Source organism: Crassostrea angulata, chromosome 4 (genome assembly GCF_025612915.1).
Source record: "Crassostrea angulata isolate pt1a10 chromosome 4, ASM2561291v2, whole genome shotgun sequence".
NCBI lineage: Eukaryota > Metazoa > Mollusca > Bivalvia > Ostreida > Ostreidae > Magallana > Magallana angulata.
The window spans coordinates 47,777,342-47,796,438 of record NC_069114.1 but is presented as its reverse complement, the minus strand read 5'-3'; the positions used below and the strand labels follow the sequence as shown (position 1 = coordinate 47,796,438).

Genomic DNA, 19,097 nt, shown 5'->3' with positions numbered 1-19,097 from the left:
CTGTGTACATACACCAAGTACCAGATAGCTGTGTACATACACCAGGTACCAGATAGCTGTGTACATACACCAGGTACCAGATAGCTGTGTACATACACCAAGTACCAGATAGTGTAAGAGAGAAAGGAAAAAAGTGGTAATTTATACTTCACATAACAAGTACCAGAAAACTATTGAGGCATGACATTGTTATATTATCACTTTGACACAACAAGCTCCATCAGTTCTTCATGATTTTTTTTACAGATAAGATACAACAAAAGTTCTGGATTTTTTTTTATTAGGTGATATCATGTTACATTGATAAATAAGAAACACTGCAAGAAATTGTTCTACAAAGAACATTATTATATCTTTAAACTAAAACTGAATAAAAAATAGAGTAATTCAAATTTTAAAAACCACAATTATATAAATTAATGCCACTTCCTATGTTACATAAGTCAATTAACAGAATAATTATCAACAAATAAGGACCTGGTTAAATTAGAAAATATATACATAATATACAAATGTCCGATACACATAATATACACTATAATACATGTATGTATGAACACAAGGATGAAAGTTCCGTCGGTCAATGATCCCTTAACAGGATCAAATACTGGTTGGTGTTGTCACCCTTTACAGAGGTTATACTGAGAACACAGAGGACAAGGATATATCAAATACTCAACCATACAAATGGAGGTGATCTTGTTTAGGCATGTATATGTTGTAACGGACCTCCAGCTAAATGAGAGACAAACAACATATATACAATCATGTAACTTATAGATACTAGACTAGTATAACTAGGATACATTCCGAACAAATTACTCCTTTAGGAAAAGTTGTGTGAAACACAGAAAATAACATACATATGATATCATTATATAGGTTTGTTACTGATAGATATCATAAAATATTCAAATTAAACCTAAAAACTTTGATTCATGTACTTGAATCTCTACATACATCTATCAACATACAGTGGTGTGAAGATCTAGCATGGATTAGACAATGACATTTATAAGACTACATTGATTAGACAATGACATTTATAAGACTACATTGATTAGACAATGACATTTATAAAATTACATTGATTAAACAATGACATCTACAAGACTACATTAAGTAGACAATGACATCTATAAAAATAGGATGACATTGTTTAGACAATGACATCAACAAGACTACATTCATTAGACAATGACATCTATTAGACTATGTAAGACTATTGAATCTCAATATTGACCCTGGAATGTTTGGATATATCAGTGGACTGAAATAAACGTAAGTATCACAAAAACAGTTATACAGGTTTGTCCTTTTTACGGAAATCAGTGCAAATGTGAAGACAAACTATATATCAACAGAATCACCATGAATTGTCTAACATGTCAATAAAACAGCTCTCTGGTCACAGCGAGTCTGAATTATGATCACAATTAAAACCGTAAAGCACTTTGTTCCCCTGTATATAGGAAATTAATGCCTGTATTCTCTAAAAAAGATAAACTCTGGAAGATTTGTTACAGAAGAATCATCATCTTCCGATCTGAAGAGACACATAGTGGACACAATTTGTTTTCCTGAATATAAAACACAGCACTTCTAAACATTGAATATGTACACAACAATCTAACTCCCTTCTCACACAAAACTAATGCATCTACTGTCAAAGCTAATATAATGTACACAAAAAGTCATCAAAATTAAAATCTTAAATGTACGTACAGAGTTGTTGGTCTTGCAGATACATATACTTTCCTTATTCACAAGGATCGTTGTTTTGGAATATGCAATACCCAATAATTACTACATCATTATCAAAGATTGCCAAGCATCTAGGCATAGTACACTCAATTCTCAGAAATGATTTTTTAACATCTAATACAGTTGAATATTGCATAAAATGATGAAAGATTGACAAAAGACATAAAGCCCTTTGAATTTGAAATTAAAATATATATGTACAAAAAGTGAAACAAGAAGATCCACCACCTATGTGTTCAATGAAGCCATATGTCATCTACATGTTCAGCTGTGCTTTCATGTTATTTCCAAGCTCCTGGATTACCCATAAATATCTCAAGTAAAAGATAAGTAAGACATTATAATTTGGAGTCTACTTCAGAATTGCTAAAAATGAACTGTATAAAAGATTGAAGAGAACATGATGATACATGTATGTCTAAATAATTATAACGAATCCAATGAGAAAAGCAAAACACCTGCCACCTGTCCAGAACCGAATGACCTTGACACTTCAATGGTCAGCTAGCTGTGGTGCCTCAAAGTTAAGTGACCCACCAGAGCCCACATATTCCATCAAACATCCCATAGCGCCAAAATATCCCTGCAAGAAACAAAAACAACATAAATTTGCACACAAAAACATAATGTCTGTAGCACACTCTCACCCAGCAATTTCTAATTTTGCAGATTTACCACACTTCACTAAGTTAAAGTTTATGCCCTATGCTAGTACTAAAGTAGCTTCAAACAATATAGAACAGTAAAACTCATTTACTATGAACACGGAGATAGCGAATTCTCAGATATTGCGAAGTTTTTTTGAGTTCCCAGTAAAATTCTTAACAAATCTTTGGAACATTTTACAGTTATAACGGATTTGGATATGGATGTATGAATATACAAATTTACGGATACAGCGAAATGATTTTGAGTCCCATAGAGGTGAATATACATGTAATAACGGATTTTAACACTTTTATAACAAATTTCTTCATAGTTTAAAACGATGGCACTACTGTTTAACATGATAGTTTGAATGAATCTATTTTTATATAAACTTTTCAATTCACAATCCGAATATTAAAAGTAACACAAGAATGTATTTTTATTTTAAGCCTCAATTAGCAAAAATTATTATCTGGTGAAAGAAAGCATGTATAAAGTGAATTCCCTACAGTTATTATCACGAATTTGTTATACGGATATAACGAAGTAAATCCATTGGGCCTTAGGACCTCACTATAACAAAGTTTTACTGTAAGAATTTTATGTAAATCTTCGATTGACAAAAGAATCTGTTGAATTAAAAGGAAAATTCAAATTTGATTTATTAAAAAAATTATTCCCATTAGTCATGAGAGTTGATTGAAAAATACAACGGTAATTAATTTTTCATAATCAAGATTCATATTACTTAAATTTTTATGACGACTAGGACACAGAATTGCAAAGTTGAGCTTACAACATCTTAGCCACAGTCTGTGTAGCTCTCCATCTCCTACACATGGCTGCTTTATCACATACACTTATTGTTATTATGAATATTCACTCCTCTTATGTGACATCACATTAAAACTGTTTCAATTCTACATACCATCAGCAATAAACAGCATGTTTTATGTAAACTGCAACTGTATAATTCATGGTCACATAAAGGTCAATCTTTGACTAAGCTTTATTCTCATTGGTCAATATCTTAATGAACTACAAGATATTCTTTTCTAATGGAAGGGAAAATGTACAATTTGATTGTATTCTCTACTCATACAGATGATGATTTAAGTTATCAAAATTAATTTCTACAACACTCTTCACTGTTTTTTGGACAGAAAAAACTAAGACATTCTGTCTAAGGGCAATAACTTTAGTGCAAATACTTCAATCACTAGTTAAGCTGTGAAACTAAACTTCATTAATTTTGTAAGTCATCAGTATAATGACACATATAAAAAAAATAAGCTCATTATCTACAATCATGGAACTGTGAACAAGTAGAAATTTTCAAAGTCTGTGAGAATGACTTTTGTGAAGTCGTGTATACAGAGACACTTACCAAAATCATTTATAATCTAAAAGCATAGCAAAAAAAGGTCTGGTATTTTTCAGGAAAACTAGAAATGATGGTATGACAGACAGATTTGGGTAAAACTTACATGTATATACTCTATATGCCCTATATATACATTATATGCCCCGATTATTTCATATTACTTTAAGCAAAATATAGAGTCTATATTTGGGTCTGACCCAACGACTATCCTGGAAGTAATAATCACTTTGCAAGGAGACAATATTACTATTCATTCATCTTTCCCAGCCCTTTTTTAAAATCCAATACAAATGTTTTCATACACATGAAAATACCTTAAACATTTGATAAGTCAAGGATTAATTCAAACCTTATTAAGAATTACCTCATGTTCCAGAAAGAGAGCTTTGAGGGCTCCATTAGACCAATAGTCCATAGCATTGGCAAGGAGTTTCATGGATATTGTGTTCACACGCAGGAAATTTCCCACAAACACCACACGCTCAAGACCCTAAAGAGACAGAGAACTCCATAATTAGTCTAGATCAATATCTTTCAGGCAATACCTCGTAGTTCTTAGATCTTAAATCATTGGTTCTCTATAAAATACTGTATAAATACATGAACTATGGAATCATCAGGCTATGGGTCATTTATCATAGTATGTGACTTGTCTAAGTAGCTATTTTTCATTGTTGAGTTACTTACCTGAGTTTAAGCAAACATACAGACTATGGGTCATACAGTGGTAACAACATTATTGTTGACAAGCCAATCGTGTTAAATAGTTCGTGTAACGTGGGTGATCGTTCGTGTAACGTGCGGGATCGTGCGTGTATCAGGAGAATTAGTTTGCGTTTTTTAACGTGCGTGTTCGTGCGTGATCGTGCGGTTTTTTCGTTTTGCAACTTCTTTTACGGAATGTCAGGATTTATTCTTAAACGGAAACAAGTAGTTAATGTAAAATAATGTGAATATAAAACTTTTTTTATATAAGAACATTGACAGTTGTTAACATTCATTCTCGCTTTCGCTGTTAAATACATTTTTTTATTTCCATTGCTCATTCAATCCTTTTTTCGGTCGAGTTAGTTTTGCTTAATTTTATAATCAGCCTATATCAAGCATCCATTGTGTCTTGACACATGATTTTGATCATATAAGCAAAAGCGACGCGTTGAATGAAGGCGGCCAAGCTTACCCATTCCCTGTTTTAAACTAAACGATTATTCCCAACGTTTTTCTTTCAAATGAGGATACGATACGCATTATTATCTGGTTGATTGTATAAACATTTGTTTGAAAAAAAATCTATATAGACACTTTAAAATTTAGAATAAATAGAAATAAATCAATTATGTGCTGTAAATTATGAAAATATTGGATGTGAAAAATCGAAATTCTATTGAACAAGGTAACAAATTTACCTGTATCCCACATAATTAAATCGTACGTAAGAGGATTAAATTACATAATCAGTCAACTCGTATGTAAATAATTTCGTGTAGTTTATGCATTATCTTCATTTCTATTACATATACTTTTCTTTAACTTATGATGGAAGTTAATATTCGTTATGGAGACAAAAATTAATTTGTGTGAATCCTTTATATTTACGTATGGATGTGTAAAAGTGTTAACTAGTAAAATATAAAACAGTGCATGACTAAAGTACATGCTGCTTTTCAATAAAACACAAACATAAAGCAATACAAATTAAAGTACTACGTTTCCTTAATTCCTATCTAAAAAATTAATTTTGATTTTGCATGTTTAATGGTGTAGAATCGTTCGGTTGCATGTTTTATCGTTTTTGTTTGTGTATCGTGAAAATTCAGTAAGTTAATGATCGTCCGTGTATCGTGCGTGATCGTTCGTGTATCGTGCGTGATCGTTTGTGTATCAGAATCGTGCGTGTCGTTTGTGAACAATAACGTTGCTACCACTGTATATCACTAATCAATATGACCCACCTGAGTACCTGTTTTTCATTGTTGAGTCACTTACCTGAGTTTGAGCACACATTCTGGCTATGGATCCTATATTATTGGTCAATGTGGTGAGTGTTGCTCGAGCGAGGTCCTCTTTACTGGCCTTCTCTCTTTTATCAGCTTGGTTCATATGACCAAAACTAAATAAGGCATGATACAAGCATCAAAATTGATTCTCTGACTTCAAATAGTGTTTGTTTGTATTCCTGATGATAGGTTTAGTAAAATTAAGAGTTATAGCAAAACTTGGATATTTTCCCCTTCATTAATATTTCCATCTTTTTAGTACCACTAAAGCAATAATTATAAAACTTGTGTGATTTAAACTGAAACATTTCATTGAAAAAATAAAATGAATGCTTGTAGAATACCTGCTGGCTACAGTTTCCCCACTGAGTTTAAATTTGTCATAATCTCCACCATAGATGTCTCTGACAAGCTTGTCCACTTTCTTGTTGTCCCCTTGTGATGCTAGTTCTATTGCCTCCTCAAACGTCTGGCACCCAGTCAATAAACAACATAGGCCAAGAAAAGTACCTCCCCCTAAACTGTAAGAAATCATCATCATCATCATCATCATCATCATCATCATCATCATCATCATCATCACATACATCCTCTACAATCACAAACATATTTGTTTGTCACAATTTTAAATTTATTTGATCGACAAAAAGAGCTCATATGAAAGTGAAATGGAATTATATGTACAGACCCAACCTTACAGAAAGGGTTCACTTCTGGGGTTTACTAGAGTGGATCCAGAGTAAACCCCAAGTAAACCCAAAGTAAACCCAGAGAGTACCGGTAAACCCCATTCAGAAGTAGACCCCTGAGGCAGACACTACAAGTGTATTTGGAAAATACAAGAAATGGGAATTACAGGCAGTAAGATAATTAGATAGGTCTGCTTCACATTTCAATGTTTAAAGAGGACCATAAAAGTAAACCAAAGTAAACAAGTGGACACAAGTTTTTCAAAAATAAACCCGGAGTAAACCCAAAGTAAACCCAGAAAGTAAACCCGGGGTTTAGTTGGGGTTTACTCGGTGTTAGGTTGGATCTGATCGGTACTGTACCAGTATTGATGTTGTAAAATACTTGAATCAGACTGTTTGACTGGAGATACCAGCATTGATGGTGTAAAATACTTTTATCAGACTATTTGACTGGAGATACCAGAGTTGATGTTGTAAAATACATATACTTGAATCAGACTGTTTGACTGGAGATACCAGTGTTGATGTTGTGAAATTCTTGAATCAGACTGTTTGACTGGAGATACCAGTGTTGATGTTGTGAAATTCTTGAATCAGACTGTTTGACTGGAGACTTACCTTGTACCACTCACTCTCTGATAATTATTTGGTCCACGAACAGTTAATATACTGACTCCTGATCCTATATTAACAACCATGTATGGATAAGGGTCTTTAAAATCAAAAGGAACTTTCTCGCATTGATCAGGATCGTGAGAGTTTTTCCAATAATAACATTCCTTTTCATTGTGTCGGTCTATGTAATGGATACCCTTTAGTAGACACTCCAATTCATCAAACTTGTGAAGGTGCAAACTAACTTTCTAGAAAAAGAAAACATTTTCTGTGTAAAATTTTGAATGCATGAACAATTGTGAACAAATATATTCGGTCATTTAAAAAAACCCAAATCATCAAATTAATTTTGCATATTACCGTAAAGAAATCCTCTTCAAATTTATATGCTCCTCCTCCTGTGGCACAAATCTCTGTAACTAGACTGTTAAAGTGTTTAGCTTTACACATCTCTATGAATCCCTCCATATTACTGGTTGGGAATCGTATGAAATGCAAGCTTCCCCTGCGTCCCCCAATTAATTGGTCCTTCATTTCTAAGTGAACATCTCGTATCCCTGAGGTTCCATATGCAGTGTTCCCTACCAAATATTTTCGTATAGTTTTAGCCGTCTCTTTTTCTTGCTCCTCCTCTAGTTCTGTGAAATCTTTTGGCTCAAAATAGATGAGCTTTGTTAGTGTTCCTCCAATGTCGAGACCAAACCATGGCATACCTTAAGTGATCAACAGTACTTTAGTGTCATGGCCACTCTAAACCAGTGAATTAGAAAGGATCACAAGATCATTTCATTTTGGCAAGATTGAAAAATTATACATTAAACTATTAAATAAAATAAATCAAACCACACAATACCAATGCAATTTAATTACCTGGTAATCAAAATCAATATAAGATTTCATATACTATTTGTCATTTTTTTTTAAAATGTCAAATCATTTTTAAAAATTTTGACAGAAAATCCTATGAATAAAATGATTAGGATTTTAACCAACTATAGTAACATTGCAACATTACTGTATCCTGAGCTGACATCATTACTTACTTGGTTTAGGTCTGTCTTTTGGACTGAGGAGATCATAGTCAATGTCTCCATTTTCAGTGCACTCAATTGTTAATGGACCATTTTTTGATCCGTCGGCATTTGGAAATTCCATGCCTAATCGTATATGTACTTAATCCATGTACTTAATCCATGCCCAACATGCTTTGTAAGATGCACAATCTAACATGTATTAAACCAAATATATTGAACACCCGAGACACTAGAACAATTAATTTGTATAAATTGTTCTTTTTTCAGTGATCAACGAACCTACAAGTCAGACAAACAAACTGTTGCCGAGAGTTATAAAGGTCTGTATAACAATTAGAACGCAGGAAACAGAATTCGCTCTGAAACCTGCAAAATGTAACAGGATGGAATTTTATGTTCCGGAAATATGGAATCTGATACCATGGCTGAGTCGATGTTGCCGACAGAAACCGTGACAGTTTTGGAAGAATCGCCGACCTTTGAGGAGGACTCCATTCCCACGGATGTGTTGGTCCAGCGACAGTTGCAGGACGTCATTTTGACTCAGAAATCAGTCATAGAGAGGCTCAGCGACGATGTGAGTCAAGTTTGTTTATTGTTCGAATTTTCTCTGTCGTGGCGTTGCTAGCAATGTTACATTCCACTTGCATGATATGTGGTGCAAATGATATCATGTTGATGATACAGCCCGATTTTTTGTTAACACATAGAGGAATTGCTGATATTTTATTGTTAAAAGCTAGGAAAATTTAAGAAACAAACTGCAACAAAAACTGTAATGTTCAAAGAAATATATGTAGGCCTCTTATAAAGCATGAGTATTGTACAGTTAACCCCTCTTCAACAAAACATTTCATTAGAGCTGAATTGACAAGAGCTTGGAATTATGGCAATGCATGACAAAATCTGATTTAATGAGGGAGGGGTCTACTCATGGTTAACTGTTCAGTCATTGGCTATTATACTCTGTCCTGAGTTTTTTGCTTCCACCACTTTTTGCTTGATATTTCGATAATTATAAATACCTTTGTGCTCAAACTACGTTCATCCACTAATATGAAAAATGTCCAGATTATCTGTTTTGAAACGCCCCCTCTACCGCTTCAGGTTTCAATACACATCCCAAAATAGAAAGTCTACGGGGATTTTGCATTGCATCAGCCATTAATAAGCTCGGATGATAACGTTGAAAAATTGTGCGAGGTATCCCGAGTACTTCCAAATGGAGAAAAGATGTAAACATCTCCCATTATAAATCTCCGTAAGAAATTTGTTTTCGTTCCTGTGAACTTTTATGAGTGAAAAATGATAATTGTTCATTGAGATATCTTGGATATAATCACTTTTATTGATTTCAACTGTATTTCTTTCACAGGTATGTGTATTCTCATTAAAAAGCATCAAAAAAGTGATGGAAGCAATAACTTGGGACAGACTATAGATAGATATGAATACATTGAATGCAATGGCACTTGTCCGACTTCATCCGGTATTTCATTGAAACAGCATCAATTTCACAAAACACAGCTGGTGCTTAGCAAAGTTGATAGTAACACCCAACCAAAAATCCAAGCTCTTATTAATAAAATTGTTCTAATTTTCCTAAGTTTGTTAACAACAATTTTCATGCAATTTAATGCTGAAAAAGACTGAGCACTCTTTTAATATAATATAATATAATATAATTTAATATTATTTAACAGTATATTTTAATATTAATAAAACTTTGTACATATCCTTGATGCAGAGTATGTCAGTCAAAATTGTAGCAACTTGGAAACTACATATGTGTATATGCACTAGGCAGGGACATCTTCTTCTCCATCAAATAAACCTTTTAATGCTACATGTATTGTCATAGTGACGAAATATTGATTTTGAATTATCTTTCTTATATCATTGTTCTCTCTCAATACATTAACTTAACAGTACATGTACAGTACCGATCAAACTCAACCTAATAGAATGTTAACCCCAATTAACCTTCGGTTTAATTTTGGGGTTTACTCTGGGTTTACTAGAGTGGACCCAGAGTAAACCCAAAGCGCCCAGAGTGGACACTGAGAGTAAACTCCGATCACAATAATACCCTGAAAGCAGACGGCGGCAGACGCTACATGTGTATTTGGAATTACAAGGGGCGGGAATTACAGGCAGTAAATGGTAAGATAAAATATGGCTCTGCTTCACAACTTAGTGCATACAGTGGACCCCAAAAGCAAACCCCAGGTAGACCCAAAGTAAACCCCAGGTAGACCTAAAGTAAACCCTGAGTGGATGCAAATTTTCAAAAAGAAACCCCAAAAGTAAACCTGGGTTAAGACGCGGCTTGCTCTGGTGTTAGGTTGGGTCTGATTGGTCCTGTACATGTAGATGTAACTGGTATTATGTATTACGTATGTACTGATATTCATTGATTACATTATTGCAGCTTTCACTTCAAGAGACAACCCTGAGGGAAAGTTTTCTCTCCAGAGATACTTACGAGGAGGATCTTCGCAAACTGGAGGTTTGTATTGTCCATCAGGCATTGCTCTGTTGTATACAAGCAGTTCAAGTAGAATGATATAGTTATATGGATAAATGTATTCAAATTAAAGTCACTGTTAAAAGTTCTCATTTTGTACTGTATTTAATCAAGTACAAATGCATTTAAATGAATCTTGTTGGTGACAAAAACAGTTGACTTTATGTTTCTTTTGAAAAAAAAGTATGTCACCAAATGTAGGTCAGTATGGACATAATTGATTTTTGATAATGGTACATGCATGGGAATCAAATAAAATAATCATACTTTTTGAATTTACTTGTTTTAAGTAATATTGATTGGAAAAGTAATGAAGTGTTTGTGAAATTTGAATTGATGAATTACTTGAATTTTTAGCGATCAGTGCAAGAGGATTATATTAGCAAGGCAGACTACACAGAACTGGAGTCACAGCTAGAGGTAAATAACAACGATAAAAAAATCATCAGAACTTCTCAAATAAAACTCCTACATTGAGACATACACAGATGTACATGCACATTTTTATTGATGTTTAAAATCATTTTACATCCAACAGATCAAAAAATGAAAAAATATTTTGTCCATTGTTATTTCTAAATTATAAACTGTTTATAAGAAAGAAAGCATACAGATAACAAACAAAGAACTTTCTATAGCTACTACAGAGCCTGCTCATTTAATGTAACTTAACTCAATTTCAACCATTTGGGAATTCAGGAGGAAAGAAAAGAACATTCCAAGACCCGCACAGCTCTGCAAGAGGTGACGGACAGACTAGAGTTTGCTCTTGGAGAAGTTGAAATTTTAACTAAACAGTTAGCCAGAGAGAAAGAGGCATTCCAAAGAGCGTAAGCAACTAGAACTTGGCTGCATGTATCAATTTATGTACTGACAATGGTTAACCAATGAATAATCTATCCTGATCAAAAATCTTTGAAATATGATATCTAATGGTATATTTATAGAGATTGCTGAGGTATCTGAATTAAAAAGATCCTTTTTTTTATTAATAGTATACATGTGATTGATAGCTTTTTATACATATCCTAGTAGACTCATAGTGCATATACTATATATTGTAGTTATTACAGTATTGTGTAAACTTTAATATACACATACAAGTAATAAAACAATACAAATGGTAGTTATATGATTACAATGTATATGTGTCAATGGTTACGTAGGGATATCCCTTGTTATTTGATTTAGGTTATTAAATTAATTTGTACATTGTAAAACACATATGAAGTGTACATTCATAGATAAGATATTATTATTACATGTTGTTTAACTTGTTTAAACAAATACAATATGTTTACTGTAATTGTAGATTCGGTGATGTACGATCCAAAGCAATGCAAGAAACATCAAAGAATATCAAATTAGAAACGAAATGTACAGGTAATGTACCTGAAGCTCTGACGGTATTAATACAGTAAAGTGTTCTGTAGTTCCGTAATAAGAGATGTTTAATCATGCAATTTTATTAAAAAGATTCCTATGTAGTATACATATTTGTAAATCCATGGTAAAACTAATATAATAAATAATGCTTACATCAAAAACTCCAAACATTGCACACACAAACAGAAACACAATCAGATAGACCAGCCAGGTCCTGCATACAGCAATAAGTATTTGTTTCTCAGTACCGTAGATTCCTTACATTACGCGAGTTCTTCATTCCGTGATTCTGCTGTTTTGTATCAAATCATGGACATACAAAATCATTAACGCAGAATTTATATAATAATTTCATTTAGGTCACAACAATTACTGTCAGAAAAAAATAGCAAGATTTTAAAATCCAAGAGGGGTACTTCTTGTGATTTTATGTCAACATCAATTCTTGGCATTTAATTACAAATATACAGTAAATAGAAATGTACATATAGCATACACTATAATAGGTTACACAACTACAAGGTGTTTTTTGAAAGAGTTAAATTTGCAATGTTGCTTGTGCAAAGAATAAGCATAAACTTCTCTTTTTTTGAGCTACTGTAACACTAAATCAAACTTTTTCAGAAATAAGTAAAAAAGTAGAGCAACAAGAAAAGGTTTTGAGCAACAAGAAGGAGGCAATAGAAAAGTTAGAGAAGAAATTAAAAGAAAAGGAAATAGAGCACAAGAAACAAGTGACGGAGCTGGAGATTGAGAAAAAACAGCAGCAATACATCAACCGGCTGATGGAAGAGCAAGAGCAGAAGAAAAAGACCCGGGACAGACTGCTGGCAGTACCCAAAACCAAGAGGTGACCATGGGGAACACACTGGATCATTGACAGAGGAAGGTGTGACTCAGTGTAGTGTTAATAGGAACTTGTGAAATCATTGTTTTAGTCCGTCCAATATACCTCATGATCAGGTGATATACTATAAACAAGGATATTTTCACCCTGTGCATTTTTTGCCCTTTCACACTTGCAAACAGTTTGCCCCATCTTGAATTCGCTCAGGCACAGATGTGTTTAAAAAGAGTTTAAGATTTAAGATATTGGAATTTGCCCAGTCTTAAATTCGCCCACCGACAATTAAGGCAAAAGGGGCAGAAATAAAAATGGGCAAATATTTCCCTGCGTACAGAATGTGTAATGTGTAGTTGTTTATGTTGATACATTGTATATTATTGCATGAGAGAGAGAGAGAGAGAGAGAGAGAGAGAGAGAGAGAGAGAGATATTTATGGAAGCTTTTGATAGTCATGTTGTTGGGTGCTTAAAAAAGATAAGTATCTTGATATTGTAGAACAAATCAACAATTTTATACTTGTGTATTAAGGGATAGTTATGTTCTGGTATGTTTCAAAATCACTGCCAAAATATGACATAGCTGCAGTATTTCTCCATCTCAATCTGATATGAAGTCATAAAAAGTAATTGGTCATCATGTTTTATTTCATTGTTCCTGTACTGCTCGTGGGTAAATTTAAAACTTCGAGAAGTTTACAGTCGGCTGCTTTCCTACCGACGCAATTACATAATGCACAGGCTTTTAAGTACATGGATTTTTTTTTTGTTTGAAAAGAATTGTAAAATGATTGAATAAACCACACTCGAGAAGAGAGTAAAACTCTTTGCAAGAATCAGACAAACCCATTATCTTTACCAAAAACGGTTAATGTTGTTTTGCTTCTAGCTCACATCGAATACGTTTGCAGTTGTAGGTTACATCTTGTGATAATTTTTTATGCATCTTCAAATAAACATCATATCCCTGCATGCTCGACCGTTAAGCGTGTGCAGTGACAGAACAGAAGAAGACAACCGTTTACACGCTGTTTTGTGAAGACTAATTTTTTAAATAAGTGAGCCTGGATTGCAGCCTATTTTGTTTAGTGTTTAATCGGAAATTCTCTTTTGGTGCTCTGTTATATATTTGGTTTTTTTTACCTATCTTTACATATTCACAAAAATAATATATCTGAATGCACTGAACCATAATGTATTTTTTACATTAGATTATTTTTATGTCATGCCCTGATACCGGTATTAGATTAGTAACATGCGCGGATCCAGAAAATTTTTCCAGGGGGGGGTCCGAAGGATAATTGTGTTTGCCAGGGGGGGTCCGAGGCATATTTTCGCGATAATTTTTATTATGTAAATTTAATAAATTTTCATTTTCCAGGGGGGGGGGGGGGTGGGGGTGGACCCCCCGACCCCCCCCCCCCCTCTAGATCCGCGCATGAGTAATATCTCAATTCTGAAGATGTAATAAAAGAAGATACACTGATCAATCTAAACGGGTTTCAATACAATTAAACATTAAGACGGTTTCATGGTCAGCAAATTAACCATCATACCTTCATTATATTTTTAGATGTGTTGTCTTTATCAGTAAACTATTATTAAATTTAAAAAATCCATATATTTTAGCTTGAAATTCGAATAATTTGCTAGGCATTCGTACAGAGCTCTTTTTTTAAAGGGGTTAGATATAGTGTATAGAAATGGTCACGACCACCCAGCCCTCTTAATGAGTAAAACCAGAAAAGGGGTATATGCATCTATTTACAAATTTTAATAACCGACTCGACAGAACTGGCATTTTAAATGTGGAAGATATCTTATTCAGTGCATACAAATAGTAAAGGCATTGATTCCTATTTCAATTCTCCCCTGAAGAAGGCGTTGGCTAAAATAAGTAAGACTTGTTGAAATCTTAAAAAAACCTAAGAAATTGTCGATGAAGTTCTAGTAAATCGTTTTCTCAAGGATAACGAGAGGTGTCTGTTACAGTACAACGGCCAAACACAACACAGTTTGAAACTTGAGTAAATTTATGTTTTTACGTAGATATTATATGCGCAGAAATAATTTCTTCAGATTATGTTAAACATGTGAAAAAGAAATTATAATTACCTTTCCTATCACAATTCAACTACTCAATTGAGTGTTTTTAAAACGGTCCTGTTTTATTATCATGCTTATAAAAATGAAAATGAAAATACTCATTTACGGAACAATTACTACATTTAACTTCTTTTCTACCATTCTTTGAACAAAGTTTAAAGACTCTTTGACATTTTATTCTATAGAAGGCTGCATATTAATACATGGTTACAATTGCCTGCAAGCGATTTAATCAGCACACAGAAAATTCTAGATATAATTCAAACAACACTACTGCACTATACTCTCCATTCAAACTGTATGCAAACTGCAAATGAACTTTCCACTCTGTTATAAACGCTTATATTATCCGTCAAAATCATGAAGTATGAAACAATTTAACTATCTTAGATAATATTGTGTTTTCCCCTGCATCAAAATCTACGACATTTCCAGCTCGCAAGACTGCTCTCATTTTACTGCATGGCACATCGGATGGTTTCAGCAGGTCGTAATTCAGTACCAACAATTCCTTCCTATTATCTGACAAGTAGCCATTCCAGATGCATCTCCACTCGCTTCGTGTTTCGAACACGTCTTCATCCAAATAACCTAAAGAGAGGAACGTTATGTAGTATCTGGAAACGGAAATCTGCCATGCAGCTTCTTCGCTTCGAACGCTCCCTACGGCTAAGTCACGTGGTGGTATGAAAACGTGAAACCCGTTCGTGACCAAGAAAGGCTCCAATTTTTCGAAAATGAATGAGTGGATGCAGTGATTAGATCCATCAAATGAAATAAAAACAACCCGATCCTGGTCCAAAGTTACTCGCGACCTCAAGAGTTTACCGAGTTTTGTTTCCCTGATTAGCAGTCTGATTTCGCATTTCCGTTTCCACGCTGCTGTCAGAAATAGAAGCAGGACCAGCAAAGCGAGACACATGGACGTCAATGTCAGATAGATGGAATCAGAAGTGTGAACATTGCAGTCTATGTTTTGTAGATAGGTCCTGGCAGGTTCAGTGTTGTTTTTAGTCAAGCATTTAAACTCGAAATTTCTCTGACATTCACTGGAGACGACTAACGACAACCATTCAATCATCCACTTAAGAGAGCAGGTACAATTCATAACAAAATTGTCTTCTTGAAGAAACACACAGGGATGAAGAAAGGACAATTTTTTTGGTATTCCATTCAACTGCGCCTGTAAGGGTAAAGATAGTTCTTTTAGACTCTTGAGGTTTTCCAATGCCATTTTGTCAAAACGAGGCATTGACACCAATTTCAAGACCGTCACACGAGCCAAATAATGCTCGTTGGTTAGTTCCTTTATGCCACTTCCGTTGAAACAGAACTCGATTTCATCACTTTCTGGTAAAATGTGCGGTAAGCGGTATAATGACGAGTTATTACAGGTAATGATAGTGACAAGGATGACTTGGAAGACATTTCTTTTGGAGTATCTAGGTTCTTTAACGCATGTGCATTGTGAAGGACAGAGCGCGACCCCCGTGTAGTTACACACGAGCTGTGTAATACGGTTTCCCTCTAAGAAGCTGCGCAATTTCTGACCAGTGAGTGCTTTTGGACCATTACACCTGACATAGAAGAAATCACGATCAATTATTACAAGAATCGGTCTAAAGAAAACCAGAGGCTGTGCTAAGTTACAGTCACAATAAATTGGATTATGCCGTATGTCATACCCACGATAGATCATTGCATTCAGAGATGTCAAATTCGGGACACCGATTTTGTTCCAGTCTGGGAGATATTTCATCTGATTGTAGGTTCCGTTGTAAAATCCAGTTCCATAATTGTTCTTGTTGTCGACAGTCCAGTTATTGCTATTCACGATGGATTCCACTCTGTTATACGAAATATCTATTTGACAAAAAGACCTTGATATCATCAAATCCGTGACGTCTAATGTCGATATTGAGTTATTTCTCAGATTCATGGTGAGGAAAGAGAGCGATTCAAGGACCCCTGTCTCAATGTGTGTGATAGAATTGGAAGAAAGGTCTACAATCCTCAGATTTGTATTGTTAACTAAAGAGGCCTGCCGTAGAGTTGTTATTTTATTCCTTGATAAATTTAAATACGTCAAGTTGGACAGACATGCTAAATTTGGAATATCAAGAATTAAATTTCCTGACAAAACAATTTTGGTTATTCCGGGAAATGCACACGCATTATCCGGGAATTTGTACAGTTTTGGAACAGTATGCTCTAACACGGTGTTTCCTTTGCATCCACCATCAACTATTTCTCCAAGAGATGAAATATTTGCTTCACATGGATTGTTGTCGAAATCAAAAGCGCTTTTCGATTTGCAATTGCAGCACAGTTCTTCACTGTACTTGTTAAGATCACCGGTACCGGTACTATTACACCTACCCGGGCAATACCACGGTAAATCATGCCAATGCCGCAGCATCCATTCCTCTCCAAGCGGATTATTTCCTAGAACAACACATTGTCTTAGTAGAGATAGGAAAAGGACCGATGCTTTCAAAAAGATATTTATCTCCATGTTGAGCAACAGCTTGCAATACGAACAAAAACGACTGACATGTATACATGTACCGGTATACATATAACAACCCCACTGTTCTAAACTACGTTGTTTGAACTACGTTGTTTGCAGTATAAGCCACCGAAACCAGTTATTTAGGACAGTAATTTTAGATCCATTTTGTGCATGAACTTCCTGGTTGTGTTATATAACAAACCTGACGAAAAAAATACATGCTATGACTATGTAATTAACGCGTCAGTAAGGAATTTTCGCCACAGTCGTCCATGTAACGTATTCCATTAAAAAGACCGTTCTTTTATACCGAAAAAAATGTAATATTGAATTTTTGCAAATCAAGTACCTCTGATTGTTCTGCAGCACACATTTATGTTTGTCTGTTTGCTTAAGCTTTTTTTTGTTACCCTCTTTGTTCGTTTTTAAATGAGGTTCTACAATTGAAACCCGCTAAGCATAAAGTGCATATGTGCAAATCAATTTCACACATACGAAAGTAAGTATTTTAACAAAGCAAATATTATAAGACTAATAGAGTTTCAAACACAAAGACAGTTTAATAATCAGCCTTTAAAAAGGTAAGACTTGCGATTCAGACGAACAAAGGCCTCAACCTTTTTCTGAAACCTCTCGTGATAAGCTCGCTTTAATTTGAGCGTAAAATATTACTTACCTGTTGCTAGGTTAGCGTTTTCTCACATTTCGATACACATTTCAAGTTCATGCCACATGTGTAAATAGCTTTATAAAATGAAAACATAATTTAACATCTTGTTATTTTATACAAAATTGAATTGTTGTGTTAAACAAAAAAATAATGATCCTTCTTGATTTTTCTTCTTAAGTCACAATATATTTACACGTCTTTTGTATCAGTACATTAGATCTGCGACGTTCCAAATCTTATTTGTAGAGTTACATGTAAGAGAGGGTGAGGTTAAACCAAATTTGTTTAAAATCTTTGCTGTGTCACGACACCTTAAGTGATGCAAGAAACTTGCATTTGCCCACGGCTGTATAGGGTACAATCACATGTATTATGTAATCCTTGATGGTATTTGGTAGAATCTATGCAAATTTAAAAAAAAAAAAAGCCCAATAAAGTTGACTGTAATTGTTCATTTTAAAAAGGGACGGTAAAGCTATCCACTCTTTTCTAAAGATAATGTACATGGTTGTTAACTTAATTGACAATGCCAAGGAAAAGCACTCACTTGCAGATGTTGGACCCTTACAAGAAAGGTGAATAAAGAATAAGACGAAACATTTGTCAGAAACACATGTAATGTCCATATCCTTAAACGACACAGGTAAAGGTGTTTCAACAGGGAAAGACTGAATATAAATCTTCCGTTATAGTTTTTAGCTCACCTGAACCGAAGGTTCAAGTGAGCTTTTCTGATCACCCGTTGTCCGTCGTCCGTCCGTCCGTCCGTCCGTCCGTCTGTCTGTCCGTCCGTCTGTAAACTTTTCACATTTTCAACTTCTTCTCAAAAACCACTGGGCCAAATTTAACCAAATTTGGTGCAAAGCATCCTTATGGAAAGGGGATTATATATTGTTAAAATAAAGGGCACAGCCCTTTT

At 34.3% G+C, this 19,097-nt stretch overlaps 3 protein-coding genes across 3 annotated transcripts; 1 reads left to right on the top strand and 2 right to left on the bottom strand.

Annotated features, from left to right (window-relative positions):
• Nucleotides 1-258: 258 nt before the first annotated feature.
• LOC128181020 (pantothenate kinase 3-like) lies at nucleotides 259-8,280 on the bottom strand. The gene is made up of 7 exons (XM_052849270.1): nucleotides 8,144-8,280; nucleotides 7,461-7,813; nucleotides 7,104-7,348; nucleotides 6,138-6,314; nucleotides 5,783-5,906; nucleotides 4,161-4,286; nucleotides 259-2,347 (listed from the first exon to the last, which is right to left on the bottom strand). Exons 1-7 carry the CDS (start codon nucleotides 8,253-8,255, stop codon nucleotides 2,258-2,260), a joined length of 1,227 nt encoding a protein of 408 aa, XP_052705230.1. The 5' UTR covers nucleotides 8,256-8,280; the 3' UTR covers nucleotides 259-2,257.
• A 241-nt stretch (nucleotides 8,281-8,521) lies between these two features.
• On the top strand, nucleotides 8,522-13,527 carry LOC128181022 (spermatogenesis-associated protein 24-like). Its single transcript, XM_052849271.1, has 6 exons — nucleotides 8,522-8,711; nucleotides 10,566-10,643; nucleotides 11,019-11,081; nucleotides 11,361-11,491; nucleotides 11,974-12,044; nucleotides 12,672-13,527. Exons 1-6 carry the CDS (start codon nucleotides 8,541-8,543, stop codon nucleotides 12,899-12,901), a joined length of 744 nt encoding a protein of 247 aa, XP_052705231.1. The 5' UTR covers nucleotides 8,522-8,540; the 3' UTR covers nucleotides 12,902-13,527.
• Nucleotides 13,528-15,051: 1,524 nt separating this feature from the next.
• Nucleotides 15,052-17,731, bottom strand: LOC128179399 (protein toll-like). Its single transcript, XM_052846809.1, has one exon. It carries the CDS (start codon nucleotides 17,572-17,574, stop codon nucleotides 15,355-15,357), a length of 2,220 nt encoding a protein of 739 aa, XP_052702769.1. The 5' UTR covers nucleotides 17,575-17,731; the 3' UTR covers nucleotides 15,052-15,354.
• Nucleotides 17,732-19,097: the final 1,366 nt, after the last annotated feature.